This window comes from Psittacula echo (assembly GCF_963264785.1).
Source record: "Psittacula echo genome assembly, chromosome: 1".
NCBI classification, from domain to species: domain Eukaryota; kingdom Metazoa; phylum Chordata; class Aves; order Psittaciformes; family Psittacidae; genus Psittacula; species Psittacula echo.
The window spans coordinates 90797749-90820414 of record NC_137735.1 but is presented as its reverse complement, the minus strand read 5'-3'; the positions used below and the strand labels follow the sequence as shown (position 1 = coordinate 90820414).

General features: G+C 47.5%; 1 protein-coding gene across 1 annotated transcript in view; it reads left to right on the top strand.

Moving 5' to 3' along the window:
- Positions 1-1013: 1013 nt before the first annotated feature.
- ABTB3 (ankyrin repeat and BTB domain containing 3) overlaps positions 1014-22666 on the top strand; it is a gene marked incomplete at both ends in the record, with an annotated part of 169257 nt that continues 147604 nt past the window's right edge. Inside the window, one exon of the mRNA XM_080635079.1 lies at positions 1014-1971. Coding sequence (XP_080491205.1) covers positions 1014-1971 — 958 coding nt within the window. The remainder of the gene's footprint in view (positions 1972-22666) is intronic.

The window sequence follows — 22666 nt, the reverse complement described above, 5'->3', positions numbered from 1 at the left end:
GTGCCCTAAGCCCAGTACAAATCTTACTTGCCAAAGCTTTTGTGATACTTGTGGGGTTAATTTCAAGAACAACTTAAGGGATTTATTGTACTTGTTTTAATTGTTTGGAAATTGCTCTTCCTGACTCTACTGATGCCTGGTATTCTTACGTGGCAGTTTCTGCTCAGTTTCAACACATCCTGACAGTCTCATGCTATTTGTGTGTGTGCCTGGGCTCGCTTTCGTCTGTTTATAGCAACATCAGGAAACTGCTGCTGTCAAAAACGAGCGAGGGCTGGAGCGGGACGCCGGTTTACGCGCCTGAGCAGCGGCTGTGGGGGACGTAATGAAGACGTGCTTCACACCTTGAGGAGCCGGGAGGCACAGAGGACGCGGTTGGCCGCCCTCCGCCCCGCGCATCGCCACGCACCCGGCTGGGCCAGCGCCGGACTAACGTGGTCGTCATCTTCGCGGAGCGCAAAGCCCGCGCCTTCGGAGGGGAACTGGACCGCGGGGTCCTGCCTGTGCGCAGGCTGCGGCCCGGGCGGGGCCCCGCGTCACCAGGACACGCCGGGGACAGGGGGCGGAGCAGGGCCGCGCCTCTGGCTGAGCGGCGCTGCGCGGTGCGGCTCCGCGCCCCGCGGAGCTGAGGGGAGGTTCGGTGAGGCGCAGAGCGCCGCCCCATTGGCCGCCACGCGCGGTGCTTTGCATGTCTCCGCCCCCCGCGCCCCCCCATTGGCTGAGAGTCGGAGCTCTTTGCATGGCTCCGCCCTCCCCGCGCCGCCTGGCCGGCGCTGCGCTGCGGTGCGGTGTCGGGCCGGCGGCGCGGCGCAGTGCAGGAGTCGGATTGGGGCGTAGGGCCGCGGGCAGCACCATCGCTTGGCTGGAGTCTGGCGGAGCGGCAGTAGCAGCAGGCTCTGGCCGGCGGGGTGAAGCGAAGCGGCCGGCGGGTCTCGCTGTTCTCCTCCCCTTTTCCGCCTTTCCTGTGAGCCTCTCCCCGCCCGGGTCCCGCGGGTGCAGCATGAAGTGCAGCGATGGCCCGGAGAGGTAAGACGGCGGTGAGGACGCTGGAAGACCTGACGCTGGACTCCGGGTATGGTGGCGCGGCGGACTCGGTGCGCTCCTCCAACTTGTCGCTGTGCTGCTCGGATTCGCACCCCGCGTACCCCTATGGAGGAAGCTGCTGGCCGCACCTAACTGACTCCATGCACAGTCGGCACAACAGCTTCGACACCGTCAACACCGTCCTAGCGGAAGACTCCGAGGTGCTGGACTGCGCGGGGCAGCAGTGCTCCCGGCTCCTGCCCGACCTTGAGGAGGTCCCCTGGAGCCTGGAGGAGGTGGAGGCTCTGCTGCTGCCCCCGTCGCGCCGGGAGTCGCGGGCGCCGGCCGCCGCCGCCAGCCCCGGGAGCCGGGATGCGGCGGCGCGGCTCTCGACGCTGGTGAGCCGGGCGCTGGTGCGCATCGCCCGGGAGGCGCAGCGGCTGAGCCTCCGCTTCGCCAAGTGCACTAAGCACGAGGTGCGGAGCGCCATGGAGATTGTCCTGGGCTGGACGCTGGCGGCCCGCTGCACATCGGCCGCCCTGGGTGCCCTCTCCCTCTACAACATGAGCAGCAGCGGCGGAGACCGCTTCAGCCGCGGCAAGTCGGCGAGGTGCGGGCTGGCCTTCTCCGTGGGCAAGTTCTACCGGTGGATGGTGGACAGCCGCGTGGCCCTGCGCATCCACGAGCACGCCGCCATCTACCTCACCGCCGGCACCGAAAGCCTCTTCCGCGACATCCACGCAAGGGTGCTGGCCGGCCCCGCCGCCCCGCTCCCGCCGCCCGGCCGCCCCCCGGCTGCCGCCGCCACCCCAGCCGAGAAGGAGAAGGAGGGCGGCGAGGCGCCCCGGTTCACCCTGGAGGCGCTGGAGCAGACGGTCAACAACGACCCCGAGCTCTGGGGCTTGCTGCAGCCCTACCAGCACCTTATCTGCGGCAAGAACGCCAGCGGTGAGTGCTGCCGCGGGGCAAGACCGGGAGTCACCGACCACCTGTTGCGCCGGGGCGGGACCGGGCGGACCCCGCCATCACTCGGCGGGCGTCCGTCTGTCCCTACGGGCCCGGGGCGGGCGAGGCACCTGCCGCCGGGAAGGGGGTGGCCGGTGGGACGGAGTGGTGGGTTTGCCTCTTGCCGGTGGTGCTCGACGGAGCGCGGGGAAGGGGCTGACGAGCATCCCCGTCTGGCCCTGCGGGGCTCCGTGTGTGTGTGTCAGTGTTTAGGAGCTGCTGGCCGGGGTGCGGTGAGGGCCGGGTGATAGACGTCGTTCGGAGCTTCAATTTTCCACAGGAAATGGCAGAAGCGCAGCTGAGCGCTCGCAAGCGAGATCAAACTTTGTTACATATGCAGTGGTTTGGCCAGAGATTGCGTGGTTGGCGCTGAAATGCAGTCTTTCTGGACAGATTTCATTCATGTTGCTGCTTGTTTACCCAGAGCTTGACACAGATGCAACACGGTGATGCATCAGTATCCTGGGGATTTTTTCTTTTTTTTTTTTAAACAAAGAGCTCAGTATTTTTCGGTTATCGTTCAGTAGAGCAACCAAAGTTGACGTTTCTTATTTCAGCTCCCTGTTTGCCAGGGAAAGGAAGGTGGAATGAGCCACATCTCGGAGAGTCGGAGTTGAAATCGGGTGTTTTCCTGCTACCGTTTCCTAAGCTTGCACAGGCACATGCAAACACTTTTATTAAGCTTGAATACAAAATACCTGTCAAGCTGAGATGCAAATATTGACGGGTGGTAGAGGGGTAGGAACTGGGAGAACAAGGATAACTGGAAGCCTAGATCAGGTCTACAGATAAGCCCTGTTAAGTTTTTTACAGCCACAGAGGATGCATTACAGCTAATTATCTATTGTGTCAAGACACCTTCTCTCCCATAAGAGACCCAAAGGAGAATGCCAAGTGAGAGCAAAAGAAAGAGGCAAATCCTCCTCCCCGATGTGAATCGATGCGGCTCTGTTACATTCCTCTGGTGGTTCTACTCCAGCTGAGGATGTCCTCCCCAGAGGCTCCTGAGCCTCCTCCCTCCCGGTGCATCTCCTGGCCAGGGACATGGGTTGCAGGACGCTGTGCTTGACCCTGGTGTTGCAGGATGAAGCCTTCCCCAGGAGTGCCCCGCCGTTTTTTCCTGGTCTGTGTACCAGGAGCCCTGGTACTGTGCCTGTAGGTTTCAGATGGCACTGTGTTGCGTTTCTGACATTGCAGCACTGCCTGTGCAGTCTCCTTCCTACTGAGCCTTTCATTTTGTTTTGCGGCTCTCTCTAACTCCCTCTGTATCAGCTCAGTGGGTTTTAATGAACTTCATCCTGACCCTCATGGATCTTCCTTCCAGGGACATGATTCAGAGTTTTCATCTCCATTTTGTTGTAGCTTTACCTGGCACAAATCTCCCTGGTAGCTCAGTCCTGATTCGAGCAAATGGCATTTTCTCAGATATTCCAGTCAGACCCTAGCAAGTTGTCCATTTTGTTTTGCCTCTCTCCCTGTGTCATTATGCTTTCTATACAAATGATTGTAATGTTGGTTTGCTTCTTAACATCTTGCAATATGTAGTTTGGCATATATATTTAGAGTTACAGGTGCAAACGAGTCAGGCCTTCTTGTAATAAAAGCCATTTTTTTATTGCTGTTTACATTTATTTAGATTTAATCCAAGGACGCGTTGCATGCTCTGAAGTACTTTAATGGCAACTAAAACAGCCATTATAAACCATTAAACACATCAGCCTGTTTCTTCACCAGTGAGATATGTATCTGTTTATACAGTCCTCACCATTTTGATGTCTGAGTGCCCCATGGTTGGTTTCCTTCTCAGGCACTTGAAAGGTGGGGAAATCTGATGGGAGAGATTATTTGACCTGCTTGAAACTATTTGGGCAATCTGTGGTAGGAGGCTAGGACTGCTGGAAGCTACATCTCTATACAGTGTCATAACCACAAGTTCATCCTTCCTCTCTGCTGAGAACTTGAAACACCATGATAAAGCAACTTAATAGATGGCAGACTTCTTGCATTTCTCTGCACTGCTACAGGAGAAGAGACAGGGCTTGTACTCTGGAGGTTCAATAAATCAGGGTGCCATTCCCCAGCTGGGTGGCACATGAACACAGGCACTGAAATCAATGGATTTGGTCCATCCGACATGGATGAGAAGTAGTGGCAGGGTCCTTTCTGGAGGTGTCATGGCCAATATAATTTAATTGAAGGGGGGAAAAGAAAGCTGTGCAAAAGCAGCCATCCTAGCTGTTTCTCATCTGCAGGCAGTTTTTCTGGGGGGAGAAGTGCAATCTTTCTGGCAAGCAAATGTCAACCCTTCCAAAATTTTCTGGGCTAAATTCAATACCCTAAATTCTGTCCAGGCAGTGAAACAGGAGACCTGCGAAGAACATGAGATGCAGGTATGAGAGGAGCGTGAGTCTGTGCATGATGTAGTCTGCAATTGCTCTAAGACGGTTTATGAGCACAAGTGTTGGGGAAGATGTTCTGAGGATCTGCAAGACACAAACCAGCTTTTCAGGGCTTCCCCGTCGGCTGTGCAGAGCACTTAGTGGTTTTAGCTGAGGTTTTTTGGCCTGGTGTCATACCAGTCATCTTGGAAGCTGCTGAATAAGATCAGTATTGCAAGATAACCTTCTCCTTCCTATAAATGATGGTCACATGCCTTCAGACAAAGTCTGAGATGGTTCTTTTAGTGGGTGCTTCAGCCTTTTGGGCTCATCTTGGGTGCATCTGGCCCAAACTTAGACAGCAGCCTTGATGGGAGCCCCATTCTCTGAAAGATACCTGTTCGTTCCTCATGCAGGGTGAAGGCATGTTGATGAAGGTGGTGGCACTCCTTCCTTTGTGTGCTGCAGGCAGCAGACTGCATCTCCTTGATAAGCCTCTTGATAACCTCTTACGTGGGACTGGGGTAGGGATGACAAAGGAGAAGCAAGCAGTGGCATCTGGAGCAAGATGCTGAAGTATGCCAGCAGCTGCTGGCATCTTGTCTGAGCTTATCCCAGCTACTATATTAGAAAGAATAGAGCTTAAAAGCACTCTAAGATAGTAATTTCCCCCTCTTCCTCCTCCCCACCCCAAATTTTAATGTCCTGGTTGAATGAAAATTAAAAACTTTACATTTGGGAGTTCATTGGTGCTCAAATGTTTCAATTATGAGCTCCATCTGAACAGCACGGTACACGTTTTACATCCCATAACAGTCGCGTGGGGTGTTATTTCCCTTGAAATACTGGGAGCAAAATATTGTGTACTCAATGAAAGGCAGTAAAAGCTGGCACTTCTGTGGTTTAAGCTCTATTATTTCCGTTTTCTTATTGCTCATCAAACGCGTACTTTCAGGCCTGATCTGAGAGCTGCTTTGTGATGACTGGGAAGTTTCCCTAGGTCTTGGATCTACCGCGAATTGTAGAAATAAGCCCATGTATTTAATTTTCACAGGGGATGCTTGGATGGCAGATCCAAGCAGCTCAAAGTCACCTGTAATGTATATTACAAAAGTCCTCTTATACCAGGCAGAGGAATGGTGTTAGACAACACTTAGGTTAATATAGAACTTTTGAAACAGATTGTTCCTGTTTCAGCCTTAGGGGTCTCCTTATCTTATGTGGCAGGACTGATGGTGGGAAGGGCAGAAGCTATGAGCAGGACATCCATGGAGCCAGGGAGGGGGTTTTGGCAAAGCAGTCAGTGTGCTCAGCTCTGCCTTGTGTGTTTGTGTGCAGCTGCTAAAAATAGTTATTTGGAACCCAACTGCATCCCTGTGGTTTCTTCCTATTTTTAATATTATTTAGAGAGGGAAGACACAACGACCAGGAAGAAACCTAGGATTAGGTCAGGCTTGGCTGACACTTGTCTGCTAACCTCAGTTTAACCTCAGACTCTTGTCCTAGCCCCCACAAACTAAAGGGACTCCAAGCAAATGAGCAATACCAGTGTATTAGCACAGCTTAACCAAATCAGTTAATGCTTTTAAGTTCTGATACATATGTATGCATACATGTGTGTGTATAGAGACCATATCCTCTTTTACTCACAAGCATACTGTTATCTATTTGTTACTTCTCTGCTTTCTATTGTAATCAAACCATTCAAGATGCTATTACATCTGCCGGGGCAACATAAAAATCAATCTAAAACTTATTCAGCTAGGATGATAGAGGAGCATTTGGGCACAAAATAGAATTTCATGCCTTTTTCTTGGGCTTTTTTTAAACTGTGGTTTCAAGAACATTCCCTTCTCCCCCTTATGTTTTCAGAGTAAAAAAACCCTGAAATACAGTTTGAAGTTTCTTATATATGCTTGCATGTTATACTTAGAGGTCTCTGTTATTATGTTTCTCCCCATCTGTTCCTGGGCACTTGAGTCCCTTGCTGAGAGGTTAACGCAAGTAGCGGTACAACAGATGATGTATATCTTTGCTCTCTTCTCTTACCTGACAATCGCCCAAGCAAACTTCTGCTGCCTCTCTGAATATGTTGTGAATTTGTCCCCTCTCTGGAGGGAAGGGAGAATTGCCTGCCCAAAGGGCAGAAGGTTGTGCCTGATTGTGGCTTGTGGCCACCAATGCTGATGAGACCTGGGATGGCAGTGGAGAAATTGTGCTCCTTTCCCGGATCGCTTTAACACCCAGTGTTAGCAGGAGCAGGACAGACTGAGAGCTCAGCATGTGTACGCTCGTTGCAAACCTCCATTACCTTACAATGGTGCGACTGTGAAGTACAGACCCAGTAGAAGGCTGAGGTTTGACTGGCAGACTCACAAAGGTTTGTTTCCCTCTGGACATTTTTGTTCATATAGTTTGATTCAGTTATGAGTGTAACATTAAAAAAAAAGTCCCAGAAGTGGCTATACTAGCAACACCCATAATAATCATATTGGCATACATCAGCTTTATGAGTACTCCCCTTGTCATGTTGAAAAGTACTTTAATAGCAGTTATAGCCATTCTAAGGAGTTTTAGGGCTGCAGCTACATCACTTAGTTTCTGATGCAAGCGAGGCTTTGCAATAATGATTGGGAAATATCATTATATACACAAGAAGCATGTTAGGGGAATAACAGCATAATTTTAGAAGTATATTGGGTTCCTGGCTGAAAGCTAACAGGCCTCATGTGGTCTTTCATCCCTCTTGTGAGCTGGTGACACAAGGTGCAGATGAGTGTTAGGGACAATGTTGTGCCTTTCCCTAATGCTTCTGCAAATGCTCTCTCTTCCGTAGCTGCTCGTGGAATCATAGAATGGTTTGGGTTGGAAAGGACCTTAAGGTCATCCAGCTCCAACCCCCTGTCTTGGGCAGGGACACCTTCCGCTGGACCAGGTTGCTCCAAGCCCCATCCAGCCTGGCCTTGAACACTGCCAGGGATGGAGCATTCACAACTTCCTTGGGCAGCCTGTTCCAGTGCCTCACCACAGAAGTTACTCAGAGTTACTTTGAGTGAAAAAGACACCGTGATTAATGTGTTGGCATTTGTGCAGTGCTTATCGAACCAAGCTGTTGGTTATCAGTCAGAAATCTTCCATGTCATCCAGAGTAAATACTCAGTGGTGCACAGCCTGGGGACATCAACAGCCTGAAGCTTTTCTCCCTCCTGAGCAGGGATTTTGTTCCCTCCTGAACAGAGATTGAGTTCTCCCTCAGAAGTCAGAGGAAAGCGTTATGGTCTTCCCCCCACCTTGCCCCAAATGAAGGTGTGAAAGGAGAAAGCCACACTTAATTACTTGACACCAGAGCAAAAGAGAGCTGATTTTTGGAGTGTGTGAGTGCCTGTAGTAATTTGCTCTGGCCAGTGTGTAGTGCAAAATGAGCAGGGTCTCCTTTCAAATGGCTTCCTGAAACTAGCAGCTTCCATCCAAAATAGCTCTGTAGCTGGCCCAGTAGAGGCTGTACACAAAAAGCAAGGAGGAGATGGATGAGGACGTTCATCACCAGGATGTGCTCTCTTCCTGTGAGGACGATGAGCAGCAGCGCTGCTGCTGCTTGTGTCCTTGAGCAGCTTGTGGACTTGCAGGGGCCAAGGTGGATGTTTGGAGCCCTGTGGACAGTGGACTGGTTCTGATCTCTCCTTAAACACCAAGTATTAGCATTAGCTGCTGGGCAGAGAAGTGAGCAGCTGCTTGGTGTTGTAGGCTGACTTTTCCAATGCTTTTGTCTTCTAGATCTTCTGACCAAAAGCTACTTACTGCACCATATCTGTATAAATCTAATTGTTATGTACCTGATAAGTGTACCAAAGATTTTAACAGACATACAGATGGAGTCAGAATTCCCTCAGTGCTTGTGCAGCCAGCTTGCTTTCTGGTTACTTTGCCAGAGGTGTTCAGTTGGGCAGCCTGAAAAAACACACAGACATTATAGAGGACTATGCCACCCAGAGCCTCAAATGCAGCTCTCGATCTGTCCTTGCTTTCAGGGATTTCCTACAACAAAGAGTTTCTATCAGTGGGCTAAGCATGGCCGCGTTTGTCTGCCAGTGCATAAGCTTCCCATTTCCCCAAAGGTAATACAGCAATCCTGCTGTTGTGGGCTGTGAGGAGATAGAATCTGGTGGCCACAAAGCTACATCTCTCCCCTGTAAGAACAGGAGAGAGGACACCACTGGTCAGGTGAAATGAGTCAGTGAGAAGGCAGCTGTAGGCGTGTTTTGATAACAGGAGTGAGGCGTAAGTTTCTGGGAGAAGTTGAGAACAAGGAGCTATCTTTGGTGTGGATTAATTCAGCAGCATGGATGGGGCACAGATGCTTATGCCTATGCCTTGTAGAGGCTTGTCTTGGTTATTTTAATTAATTTAAGCTGTTACACTGCACTGATGCTTTTGAATCATCACACGACCTTACCATGGCAGTTCATGGGTAAGGAGGAAGTTGCACAGCATGGCTTATGGGACGTGACCATTTTCTTGGGCTCCGTTCCAGCAATGCCTGTCATCTTCATGGTATTTTATTCTCTTCCTTGATTCCTACACTCAGTTCACAGTAAGCAGTACCCTTTTGTGGCATAATTGTTACTGGGTACGACCAAGGAGGTTTTAGAGTATGGTACTGTATGAGGGCTGTTGGCACCCTGCAGTAAATACATGGACCAGCTTGATGGCTGAGAAGCTGCTTGGGACACTTGCAGGTTCCCACAGGGATTTTCTTGGCTCATCACTGATAAGGAAAAGAAATTGCTTTTGACTTGATTTAAATGATACCAGATTGGTAATAGGGAAGAAAATTAGACCTCTCTCATCAACAGGCTTTGGGAAAAGTGACTGTGCCCCTGATGGACTGAGCTGGCAGAGGTGGGTAAGGGAGGAAGGATGAACTCATTCACCCTAGTTGGTTCCAGATCATTTAAAAGCATCGTGTTAACTGGCATCCTACTTGTTAAGATAATTTTGGGATAGATTCTGGTCATGGTGCAAATGTATGTGTGTGGTGGTGTGTTGTCTGTTATCAGTGAGCAAACAGATCTGCTTGGTGGGAACTTTGCTGACATGACGCTTGAGGACTGGACTCTTCCTGCTGTTGTGCTGAAGGCACTAATGGATGTTGATACTGGGATCTTTCAAAAGCTATGTGGAAGCACAGGAGAACATGTATAAGCTCTTTTCCCCTGGTGTCGTAAGGCAGCTGAAAGCGAAAGCACAGGGAGGGATCAGTGCTGCAGGATGTGTGGGATGTAGGATGCTCGCCAGGAGATAGGAGTGCACGGAGGTGTTGCAGCTGAACTGGGAGGGACGGGTAATACCTTTGGGTCAGCAAATTCACAGCCTGCTCCCAGAGCCCTTACATGTACAGATCTTGCTCATATGAACAGCACATGGATTTCACATGGCATAAAGGTCTTAGGAATGACTTGTGAGTGAGCAGGCAAACAGGAACCCCCGAGAAGATTAGAGAAGAGGCCTCTTCAAGGACCGGATTTCTGTCCTCGAGTGCTGTGGAATAGCACCTGGACCTGTGAGAGTCTGAGGCTTTAAAATTAATAAAAACACCCTGCTTTTAAATTGCACTGCTATGAAATATTGCTCCCAGGTGGGGGAAGTGAACAGAGCCAGGGTTGCAGCAAGGGGTATGGTGAATGCATTTGCATTTTCAAGGCAGTTAAATAACTGGAGGAAACTTTGCATCCCGCAGTGTTTCACAGTTTCTCTGGCCCTGTGGTATTCTTGGATAAACACTGCTGGGCTGTTGTGACTTTGCTAATGTATTGTGTTTGGCTGCGAACAAGGAACTAAAGTGAGGGAAAGTCAACTTTCTCTTGCTGAGCAGGTCTTGTGAGCCTCTCTCCAGGATGTTATCAGGCAGGGATTTGGAAAAATAGAGGTGGTGAGGCTGTGAGCCGTATCCAGTCCCTAGAGTGCTGGTCCTTTGCCCTAAGTGAAGCATCAAAGCAGAGGATGTGGCTGGTAGCAAGGCAAGCTGCCACTGGGTAGGCAGGCCTGGTGCCTGGGGACTGATGCTGGACTCTCAGTCCTGTGGTGGGAAGTGCTACTAGCAGAAAGGAGAGAGGTTTCAGAGGTTGGAGCAATTTTGGGTACCCATTGAGGTGCTTTTTGTGGAGGATCCCAAGAGGATTTCTTTGTAATACAGAGGCATTTTTTTGCATGCCAGTGTATCACAGAAAAATTTGGGTAGGTAGGTGATTTTGCTCTGGGTTGCAGTATGGTGAACAAAACTTCTAGGGGCTAGATGCATGTACCTCTGATGCTGTTACTTCTCTTGATGTTTATAAGGGTCACAAACTTCAATACTTCAGAAAAAATTATCTTTGTGCTACTGGTGTTATTTCATTTCTCTTGTGTTCATTTTGTGTGATGTACAGTACAAGGTGTTCCAAAGGCATCGGTAAATGCAGTGTTGTAGCTGGGCAATGTTCCCACTGATTTCGGTGGTGAGGGTGGTCTGTCAAATGCCAGGATGAGATTGTGCATTTGGTAACAAATTAAAGAAACTCCTAGTCAAAGCTGTAGACCCAGGTTTAGTTTTGCTAAAAACCATCTTTTCAAACCTGAAGATCAATATTAGATACTTATTCCTGGTGGGTTTGTTTTTTTTTCATTGTTCTAGTGATTCATGGTGATGGTTTTAAACTAAAAGACAGGAGGTTCAGGCTGGTTATAAGGAAAAAAATCTTTACAACGAGGGTGGTGAAACACCGGAACAGGTTGCCCAGAGAGAGGTGATGGATGAGCCATCTCTGGAGACATTCAAGGCCAGGCTGGATGTGGTTCTGGGCAACCTCACCTAGTTGAAGATGTCCGTGCTCATTGCAGGGAGTTGGAGTGGATGAGCTTTGAAGGTCTCTTCCAACTCAAACTATGCTATGATTCTGTGGTTCTATGGTGTTCAGCTTGAAGATTGCTCAGCACAGCCTGTAAGCCCTTGTGCTACTGGCTAGCCTATTTCTCCTGGCCCACATAAGAAAACCCTAAAAATAGTCCAGCAGCGTGTGTTTTCGAAAGTAAACTAGATTTTAAAAATAAGATCTTCAGTTTAATTATCTGGCATGCTGTCAGTGAGGAGGAGGGGTTTCAAAGTACACAATTCCTTTAACATGAAAAAACTCCTCCAAACCCAGTAACCCCAAACAAGCTGCTGCTCAGTAGTTAGGACCCGCTATTGTACTTTTAACTAGTTCTTCACTATACCAGTGTGCTCACACAAAAAATTGCCTTGTGCATCAAATGGTTTTGGATAGTGGGAACAGTTCTGCAAGCTGAGTTGAATGCAGGGGCAGACAACAGCAACATGCACACTATTTCAAATGAAAAATTCCTGCCTGTGTGAATGCATATAATACCCTGCCTTCCATCTTAAAGAACACGTTTGATGAACCATGGGAAGATGAGCAGGAGTAATTTCAACTATTATGCAGGTTTAAATGTAGGAATGAGATAAACACCTATCTAAAGCAAAGGATGCTGAACTTACGTAGCAATGTTCTTGCAGCCAAAAGCTGGGAGCCAAGATAGGTAAGTCAGTGACGCTCTCTGTCTGACATACATCAGCAGTTAAACTGTGGTGACTGAATGTGTCTACAGCAAAATTAAATACAACAAGAGACAAATACCCTAGCTGAAGCTTATTCCCCCTTAAGCATGCAGTCTAATTGATTTTCACGAAGGATATGGGCTGTCACCTCTCTTCAGCACATAGAAACTGCTTATGTGTGGGATAATTGGCAGGTTTTATAAGGAGACTGTGGTGAGGAGAGCCATCAAACCAGCAGGGCAGATGGGGATGCTGATGTCTGCCAACTCTACCTCCTCTCTGCTGACCAGGAATGTCACGGGGAGAGAAGGGCTGGAGACAGAGCTTGAGGTTGTGGAGAGACCAGGCAGTTATCAGAGGGGTGGAAAACCACCATCTTATCAGGGATGGTGAAGTTCTATGAAGACACCTTTAATTACCTGCGAGGCAGGAGCTGGTGAGTCACAAGGTGTTTTCTAAGGTTTTGGGCTGGCCCTGGATGCTCAGGTGTTGGCTGCTATCACAGGCGACTTCTCGTTCATTCTGAACAATTAGGCCCAGCCATGGCAAGATTCCCTTTGGACCCTGCCACCCTTACCCCTGCTTTTGTCACCTTGAGATCAGATGGTACTGATTGGCCCAACCTAGGGCTATTCTTTGGGACTCCCTGGGAATCACCTGGAATGCTGTTGCCTGCTTAACAGCTGCTTCTCATGCAAACAGTGCAAACACACCCAAACTGCAAAACTGGCTACAGAGCTAGTTTGTTGAGCAGAGTTAGACCTGTACAGTGGAAAGATGCTGCAAGGCCCATGGGCAGCTTGTCCAATCCATGTTGCAGACTGTGACAGTGCTGCCGAGGCATCCCTGGCTAGAGTGAAAATGTGTTACGGCACACTGGGGTTGGGATTCCTACGTCTGAGTTGGGTGAGCCCCTGGGAAAATGTCAATTTTGGGGACAGCATTTAAGGTAAGAGAGGTTGAGAAAACGAGGGCTTCTTAATTTACTTCTCCACTTAACTGTGGCTTGAGGAGCATCATGGGTATGAGTTCTGATCTTGTTCCCTGTGAAGGTTTGCAGTGCTACTGTCATTGCACTGATACACTGAAATAGTTGTCGATATTTAAACACATGAGTGTTGGCCGTGCTGTAAGGAAAAATGAGAACAATTCAGCACCCCCACAGAACATCCTCTGAGCCTGGAGTAATTAGTTCGGTTTCAGTAGCCTCATTTCCAGAAAGAGAAAGAATAGAGCAAACAGCAGAAATGATAATGAAAGCTGGGGACCCCAAGGGGAATATTTCAGTGCAGCGATAGCCAACTGGAGTGGCATTATTTGGTCCAGAAAGAAGGCACCCAGGGGAAGCTGTGATTGCACCATGCAAAAGGCTGAGTGGCATAGTGGGAGCTGATCAACCACCTGATTTTATTGCAGAGAACTACAATACAAGACTGAAAGACAGTATATTTAAAATAACTCTATAGAGCCCTCTCATTTTGCAATGTACTGGGGGATTTGGGGAGCTGGATACTGTAGGGAGTGACTGGGAAACAATGTGTCGGGGTTACGCACATGAAGGAAACTGTTTCTAAAGGTTATATTACTACTCTGCCTTATGGTAATAGTTGCAAAGGAAGTACTGTTTCATGTTTTAGCCCAAGCTTTGCTTGGATGGCCTTTCCAGGCATTCCTTAAGGTGAGGCCTGTTGTTTCTGGCCTTTCTCTGCACTGCAGAACCATTCACTGCTGACTGGGTGCACTGCAAACTGAGGCTCTTTCCTGCAGCATTGCTCACACAAACTTTATTCCTTTCAGTAGTTCTGTGAATGAGTAAGAGCCACAGGACTGGATGATCTAGTGTTCTGTGCTCCTTTCAGGATAACTTCTCTAGGTTTGCTTCTGCAGTTTTGACATGGGAAAACCTCCCTTTCCTCCCTTTCATATGTGCTCTCAGCGTTAGGAGTGGTGATCCTCTAGGTATAGCTGCCTTTTTTCCCTCCTTTAGCTTCAAAGAAGTTTAGTATTTGCGTAAGAGTCTCGCTAATTTACTGCATTCTGGCTTAATCTCTCTCAAATTCCTTTCTGAAAATAGTTTGTCCGGATGAGGTAAAAATATTCACTTGTCAAAGCAGAGTATTTAGAAATAGCTGTAATTTTGAGTTGTATCAAATAGAAAATTGTGCATTTGCATTTGATTAAGGACAGGTGTTTAACTTTTTGTGCAGCTGGGTTTGTTTATAAGGTTAGCTGGAATTTTTGACCTGCTGGAAAAAGAGCCCTCACTAAATCTGGCATCAGTGCTACGGCGCTGTGAACTTGGTGTTCAGTAGGAAGAAGGATGCAAAGCATCGCTTCATTACACGGGACTGTTGCATCAATAATGTAGTAACGTAATGTCTTGGAGGGAAAATAATGGGCTCTAATGGTGTAACCAGTGTGTTTACTGATACTGTAGCACAATTAATTGTGGCTTTTTTGGAATTCAGTGCTGCAAACAATTTCTTTTAAAAATGGTTGCAGTGCATTCCAGCTTAGCCTTCTCCTCCCTGCAGGGAGGCTGGCAGCCTTACCCCATTCCCTTGGGATGATCTGCAGGAGAATAAAAATGGGCCTTGTTAACTGAAAATTATGGAAGTGCGTTTCGCTGTTTATTGTCATGGAGTGCAAGAGGCTGGTGCTGTGCTTCCTCAGGCCTGTGTTTTGTGACTCTCCAATAACCTGGGATCTGGCTGGGGGGGAGTGCCATGGAGGGGCTGTGGACTTCAAGGCTTTGTCCCGATGTCTTTCCCCATGGAACTTTGAATAACAGGGCTGAGGCCTTTGTAGTTAGTCTGAGAGGCTGGTGTGCTTCCCTGAGAACTGAACTCTCTGGGAATGGTTTGATCTCACCAGGAAAGGCAGCTAGTATCCTCTTACGCGGTACCCAGTCATGGTGTGGGGAGGAGGCGCTGGGGAGTGCAGAGCAAGCCACGAGGCTGGATGGGCTGCTGAGACAGCAGAATAAGCTCCATGCTTTATTCAATTTTTATTTGTTTTTGCAGCCAAAACCCAGGGGTGGAGGGATGAAGAAGGGCTTTGTGTTTGGGTTGCATTGATGAAAACTTTTGCCATCTTTGCATCATTCCATCATTCAGCATACGCTTCTGTTGCTCTTCCAATGCCTGACAAAGGTTCAGCTTCCTGCCAGCCTTCCCCTCCATGCAAGATCTGTTGTTTCCATAATATTTGAAGGACCACAGTTGTCAGTGGCCATCTCTCTGGCCATGTAGTCTTTGGCCAGAGCTGGTTGAAATCTACGTGTGATCTGGAAGGTTGCTGGGGTGGATGGAAGGACCAGTAGGCATGTGCAGCCATGAAGATCTCATTTTCTTAGAAACAAGCTAAGAAATGCAACTTCCGATTTTGCCAGGATTTTGGGAAATGGGTCTGCATGTGCTCATTCATATGTCTTGTAAACTTACTTAGCAGTCACCCTGGTGTCATGTACAGTAGACAGAGACCTACAGGAACTGCAGCTCGGGCTCCAAACATGGTGGTTTGTAGGAACACCCAGGATCCTGATGTCTTCAGCAGTTGAAACTCACTGGTTTTGTATCAGTGGGCTCCCAGATGTGCCCTGCCTGCTTTGCTGTGTATTATCGAGGGGGAAGGGAAGGGGATCCAAAAGAGAAGGGAATACATTCCTTGAAGCACTTTATAATGCACCTTTGTCCCCCGGTTTCAAACTGAACAGGATGTTTATGAAGGGATTTTCAGTGATGGTTGTCTGTTAGAAGATTTATTTTCGTGTTACAAAATGAAAGAACTCTTTAGTTTGATCTTTTAATTTTTTATAAAAGAGCCAAAAAAGATACGTTTAATCATTTCATAACTACACACTTTCAAAACTGTATTTATCTGATCTTTATGCTGCAGAGGATAATTGCTTTTTTGTACAAAACAGTGTTTTATGCTGGTGGGTTACTTGCTTTTTCGCATGTATGTAGCAGCTTTGTTTTAAAAAGACTGTGCCAGGGGGAGGTCATGCTTCAGTTCATAGAAGTGACAGTGTGCATTTGAAAAGTGGGACACTTTACGTAGCATAGAGAAGCAGCCATAGGTATCCGTGTGATGTGAACTTGGGACTGGGACTTACTAGGAAGATTCACTGCTTTAATTACGTGGGAAGCTCACCCTTTCATGGGAATTTGCCACAATTTTGCTGGTAGCACTTTCTGTTAATAAACATTTACCTCATTACTTGACGATGCTATGTACAGACAGCTATTTCGCGTGTTGGAGACTACCTGTAGCCCTAAGCCCCAATGGGCATAGTCAACTAATGGTGGTGGTGGAGCTTCCTCCCCAGAAATGAGGGGGAGCTTCTTACATGCTTGGGCCAGAGGCCAGGCTTATTTTTTCTTACATTTTCTACATAAGTTTGGTGTCAGACTTCTTCCAAAGAGTACAAATTCATAACTTATTTTATTTATAGAGCTCTGTGATTTATACCCTGAGATATGTCTCAGTGGCTTCAAATTGCAGACAAGTATGGAAATACTGGCTGATTTTTCCCTTACCCGGTTCATAGGCTCCAAGCTGCAGGTTCAAGCCTAAAACTCAGCAGCTGGTAATGAAATACAGTTCAGTTTCGTGGCCTCAAGTCCTGCTGTAAACCTTTCCTAAATTTCTGCTTCCTAATATGTGATGAGGTTTTGCTGCAATGATCTTCCTTAGGCTTATTGCTACTGTGTGAGAAAGCCACTTCAGCTGCATTTAGGTCAAATATGTTATCAGGCAGATCTCGTGGTTGAAGAATGGAAAAGTCCCATTGAAGTCAATGTAGCTGTGTTAAAATAAAAATAAAACAAAACCTACTAAATGAGTCTGTGACCTGCTATCCTTTCGAGTTATTGAGAGTTGACCTAGAAAAGATACATACATACTTCTGTTAATCACCATGGTTTAGTGTGGTTTCTATTCCTGGAATTTTCCTTGTTGGAGGTAAAACTTCTCTTATATTTGAACTTTGATACAGTGCTTCCCTCCTTACACAATTTCCAGTGATACCAGCCTTTGTGTTTGAAATGGTTCTGTTGATGGAAGCTGTCTTTTCGACACACACACACTTGAAATACCTCAAAATGAATGACTGATGTGGGTTCCAGCACATGGTATGTCACAGCTTTGGCATGCCATCCATTTGTGAGGGCAGCTTAAGGCATGCTATCCCAATCTAGCAAATACACCACAGCTCATTCATGTTGCCCAATGCCCTCTCCCAAGCGATTCTCCAACAGGGAGTTGCTTCAGACAGTCTTGCTGCCTCGGGGTAGTGGATAAGTTGTCAGCTAGTTGACAATTTGCCTCTGTTTTACATGTGTAAATGTAGTGTTGGGAAGCACCATCTCCCTAGAGCATGCACAAACCAGCCTTGTACTTGTGCATGTGTTTTAATCTGGGGATGTTGAGGTTTGCTGTCACCTCACTGTTTGTGCAGGAGAGCACCAGAGGGTAGGTGCAGCTGTAACTACGTAGGGCTGTAGTAAGTTTGGTGCCTCTCACTTTGGTGTAGCATCAGCTGCCAGACTGTGGGAGCTATTTCCTCTGCGTCTTGAGAACCTGGAAAGGATGTAAAGCAGGGGTGGGTACTGCCTTCACATATGGAAATGGCATGTCTCCTGGCATGCCTGGCCTGGCTCAGTGCCCTGCTTCAGCCCTGGGTTCTGCCAGGTGGAAGCCATGCAGAGCTATTGGGTAGTTGGGGTCTTTGTGCACCCTTTTCCTAGTTGTGAGTCTGGGGAGGCTGATGTGCCTGTTAGGAGATGCTCTGGTTGGTGTTTAGCTCTCTGTCTCTGTTAGCAGGACACCTGGCTTTAATGTTTGCGAAGACCATATCTTGGAAGCTGAGTAGAAAACAAAAGCTTGAGTGCCTTGACTTTTTGATCTTCTTTGCAGAGGCAGGCTGCTCCTTTCAGCCCTGTGCTTTCTATAGAAAGTCACTTCTGAAGTCTAGTCATTTCCAAAGACCCAGAGCCAAACAGGAGGTCTTTGGGAGCCTTTCTGCGCAGAGGTGACCTTCAGTGCCATTGCTGGCTCTCTCCCCAGTGCTGGGAGGCTGGTGTGGTCCCATAGGAGGCTCTGTTGGGAGGTATTGGAATGCTTAATTTTTTCCGTGACTGCAGCAGGGCCTCTGCACAGCAGCTGATGGCATTCAGAAACTCTGCACCTTTTTATGGCAGTAGAGGGAACCAGAAGGCTTAACGAGTCCTGTTGGCTCCTCCAGAAAAGGAAGGAGGGATTTGTGTTGTTCTGTGGGCTTTTAAATAAAAACAATGAAAAGCCAAATATGTTTTCAGACTTGTGTGAAGTGAATGTCTAAACTTGATGGAAACTGAGGGGAGATTTATGCGTCGCCTGCTGTCCTGCACATACCTGTGTAATTCCTTGAGAGATGCCTGGGGGGAAGGATCGGCTTTGTGTTGCAGCAAATCTGTTCAGTGTTGGAGAGCTTCACCAGCTATCGGGGCTGGCTGCCTATTTTTACCCTATTTTTACCCAATGTATGCTGCAGGAAAATAGGAAGGGTGGTTCTCAAAGGCAGGCTTTTCTACAAGTGAATTGTTTTCCCACCTACCCCTCTCTTTCTTCAGTGCGTAAATAGTGGATGTGAAAGCAGTGTCAAAGTTAACAGTGGGTGCAGATGACATATAAAAGTGCTCTCCACTACTTGACGGGAACAGGAGCTGCAGTGCATTTGACTGGAAGTGATAGCAGTGGCTGCCTCTCCTAGTGCACCCATAGCAGTGTCCCCTCTGCTGTCATCCCTCTGAGGCACTCTGTGACATGGCCTTTTGCCTGCATTGGTGCTATAAACCTCCCTAACAATGTCCAAGGCAACATTCCCAGGCTCACCCAAGGAGCGGCTGCTTCACAAGGGTTCTGCTTTACCTCTGAAATTGGATTGTGAGGTTTCACTTAGAATCCACAGGCTGAGGCAAGTAGTGGGGCTGATTTGAGGTTAACCATGAGATGTAACATCCAGCTTGGATGTTCCCTGACCATCACCGTGATGTGTCCTTTGAATAAATTGCTTAAACCGAAACTATGTGCTACATCGGGAGGTCTAACCTTGCTCCTCTTTCACTCAAAGGGAGGTTGTTGGAGTGACGGTGTCATATACCACGTGTGGTGTAGCATGTTACTAACCATTGTGCATGGGCTCAGGCAGCCCCGTTCCATACGTTCTCATCTCCATTTGTTTCTAATGAAGAGTTGTCATGCTGGTGGTCTCTGGTGCTCCCCACATATCATTCATAGGGTAGGCATCTATCAGAAGGTGGTGTTTCCTTCAAATTAGAGCTATGCAGCCATCTCCCTCTTTATTCCCACAAAGATTCAAACTTCCCTGGCTTTACAAATGTGAAATGCCTACAAGCATAGCTGTGAAGAATTACAGGTAGCCACTTTTGCTGTGAAATGCAATGGAAAGTTGGGAATGCCAGGATGTGCAGTACAGTCCTACCAAGAATGAAAAGATGGTTTCAAAACAGAAAGCGTGGGTATATAGAGTGAATTCTTGAAGGTGGACTGTAAAGTGCTTTAAAAATGGAATTGCCCCTTTAACAATATGCAAACAGCAGCAGGAAAGGGAGCATTTAGTCACATCTATTTTATTTTTTTCTTAAAAAAACCCTCTGAAATTCTCCAAAACTGTAGCAGCAGGCTGTCCCTGCTGTGCTGTGGTGCACTAGAATGCTCTGATGTCCCTGGTACCCCACTGGGTGATTGATCTACCCCATACAGGTTTTGCACGGTGGTGATTGCGTATTATGAGGATGGCACAGCTTAGCATGGCCTGTGATCATAGTATTTTATATGCTTTTGAGACAATGTATATGGAAATGTTTTTAAAGATTGTGAAAAACTGTTGCTCTCTTTAAGCAGTATTTTTCCATCCTTCTTTCCAAATACGTCCTTTTTCCAGTGAGGAGAAAGGTGAAATGAGTGGAGATAATTGTCTTGGCCATATGGGCTGGCAAACCCAGTGGATGCACTCCATAGTCTGGTATTTTAATTTTCAAGTTTCTATCAGTGCTGCTGAAAATAGTTTGTTCTTTGGATACTTTTTGTTCTGCTGCTTTGGAATGACATGAAATGTGTCCATAGCATTTTGCAGCTTTTAGCTTCTGCAGTTTGTCTTCTCATGGCCAAGTTGTCCCTGTTTTCTTTCAATAGCTTCTCTATCTCATCCTTCAGCTGGGCAAAAACTTGTGTTGTGCAGGAACAGTGTAGGAGACACAAAAGGTATTACCTAACTGGTGCCACAAAACTTATTCTGGTAAATTTAATCTACTGAGCATGGTTGAATGGATTAGATGTAAACTTCAAATGTGTATAACATCTGACTAGCTTGGGAGGTTAAGGGATAAAGCAAATCACCACAGCAGCATTAATGGAGGAGGTGCAAATGATCTAGTATGAGTGTTTTAGTCTCTTCCTTCTGTGCTTCATAAATGGTTGCTGAATACTTGCCATGCATCAAATTAATTTGAAACATCATTGCACTGTGCAGGTAGTGACCATCTTGAGTAAGTCCATGTACTGTCACTGAAGATACATGCTGATACAGGCTGAAAGTTACTAAAACCCGCATTTCTGAAAACTTTCCCTGTCTCTTAGCACTCTGCTTTCCCAGCTCTGGGGCCTGCAAGAACCCCTGGTGTTGACCAAAACCCTAGAAAATTGCAAAGATGCAGGAAGTCAAGGCTGATGTGGAGGCTGTTGCTCCTCCTGCACATCGCTTGGTGATGCTGCATCACCTGGCTTTCCTGGGGAGGTTGCTTGATGCCTACTTTTGGAGAAGCAGAAGGAATCTCAGGAACTTCACTGAAAGTGGAGAAAGGCAGATAGAAAGAGACATGCGGAGCAGCCCAGCTTTTGATTATCCCTGAGTAAGCCACCTGGCACCAGGCGTATCCCCTGAGTTGCTGACACAAGTTGGAAATAGCCTCTCTGCAAGGTCCAGGACTTCCTGGGAAGTCAGGTTAAGGATAGATGTCCTGCAACTACACTCCCTCAGCCTTCACTCTGGAAATACCTATCACCTCCAAGCAGTGAGGTGGGGGGTGGTAGTGGGGGAGGCACAATGTACTTTCACTAGGGCCTTGAAATCCATAAAGAACGGGTGAGCCTGAATAAACTTGTTTTCCCATTCCTGTCTTGACAAGGTAAGCCGCCTTTAAAACACACAGTGCGCAACAGGCACTTGTAGTTAGTTACTCCTCCAAGAAACAGAAATTACGGTGTTGTGGGCCTTTTAATTGACAGCTGCTGCGGCAGCCCTGGCCTGGCTTTGAAATTCCCTATACTTGCTGGAGTTATTGAGTGGGTCATGCAGAAGCTGTGGCAAACATCAGGCATCGGACTTGCAGTCAGTGCATCCCTTCAAAGCTGAAGGTACGATGGAGGTCCAGCCCCCTCCCATGTGTGTTAAATGCTGGTTGGGAGGCAGAGGGATGAGTTGGGTGCGATGGGAGTTCCTTGAGGTGGACAGCTCATAACGCTGTGGGGAGCTGTTGCTTGCTGGGGTGTTATTAGGGATGATTTATTTACAAAGTACCTCCACAGGCAGGGCAGATAATGTCAAATAAAAAGCAATTTTGAGGTCTGGTGCCAGTGGAGCAGCTGTTTGGGTAAGCACCAGGAAGCCCGCACCCAAGGTGTCTTGGCATGATAGTGCTTTACCATAACTTAAAGAAATCTTTCTTTGAAGCTGCTTATGGCTCTTCATCTGTTGTATGTTACCTACCCCCTTACTACTATATATTGCTGTGTTTCAATTACACATAAATTGTCTAATTATCTCCACTTCCTCTTCTCTCCCTGAGCTCAAAGCCCCTATACCTCCTAAACCTCCAGGTTTAGGAGGATCCTCTTGGTGGCATCTCTGCAGTTGTGCCTTTCTTACCCCTTTCCTCCCCTCCTCCAAACCTGCAGCCTTTAGCACAGAATTGTGCATTGTGGCTGAACAGAGGCTTATCCTTCCTGAGTGCGTGTGTCTCCCTGACCTGTGGGCTCGTTGCATGCTTTCACTCAGTCTTCCCCTATAGTGGTGGTTCTCCATCACCTGGTCACCTCCTCAATGCTCATCACAGTGAAATGGGGTTTCTTACCAGGCTGTAAGAAGAGGGCTAGAGCAAATGTGCATCAGGCCATCTTCCTGTCATCAGATTCTGTTCGCTGCCTTTTGTAAATATGATTTGATCATCAAATTTGCTTGGTATTTCTGTTTTTTAAGTGATCTTCTTTAAAAACACTCTATTAGTGTTTTTCACACTTGGAGATCTGTTGGCTGTGTGTAAAGGTTGTGGGTGCGATAGGAACTTTTTCCTCCTCCACCAGTACTGTAAATAGGCAAAATTTTGTGTTAAAATATTGTAAGACTATGTAAATGCTCTGAATTGCCAACTGACTGGTCTGCCCGTGGTTCTGATACACCTGGGTTGTTTAAGCTCACAGCAAGCACACTAACAAAAGATGCGGATCTCTGATTCACATAGGTGACTGAAAAATCTCCAGGCACGTTCCCAGCGATAATGCCAGTCTCCAGGGGAAAGAGTCAGTGATCTGAATATGGGTTTGAGTTCATCTGAATCTCTCTCCATAACTGGTTCCTCTGTCCAGCAGCTTGAGGGCTGACCAT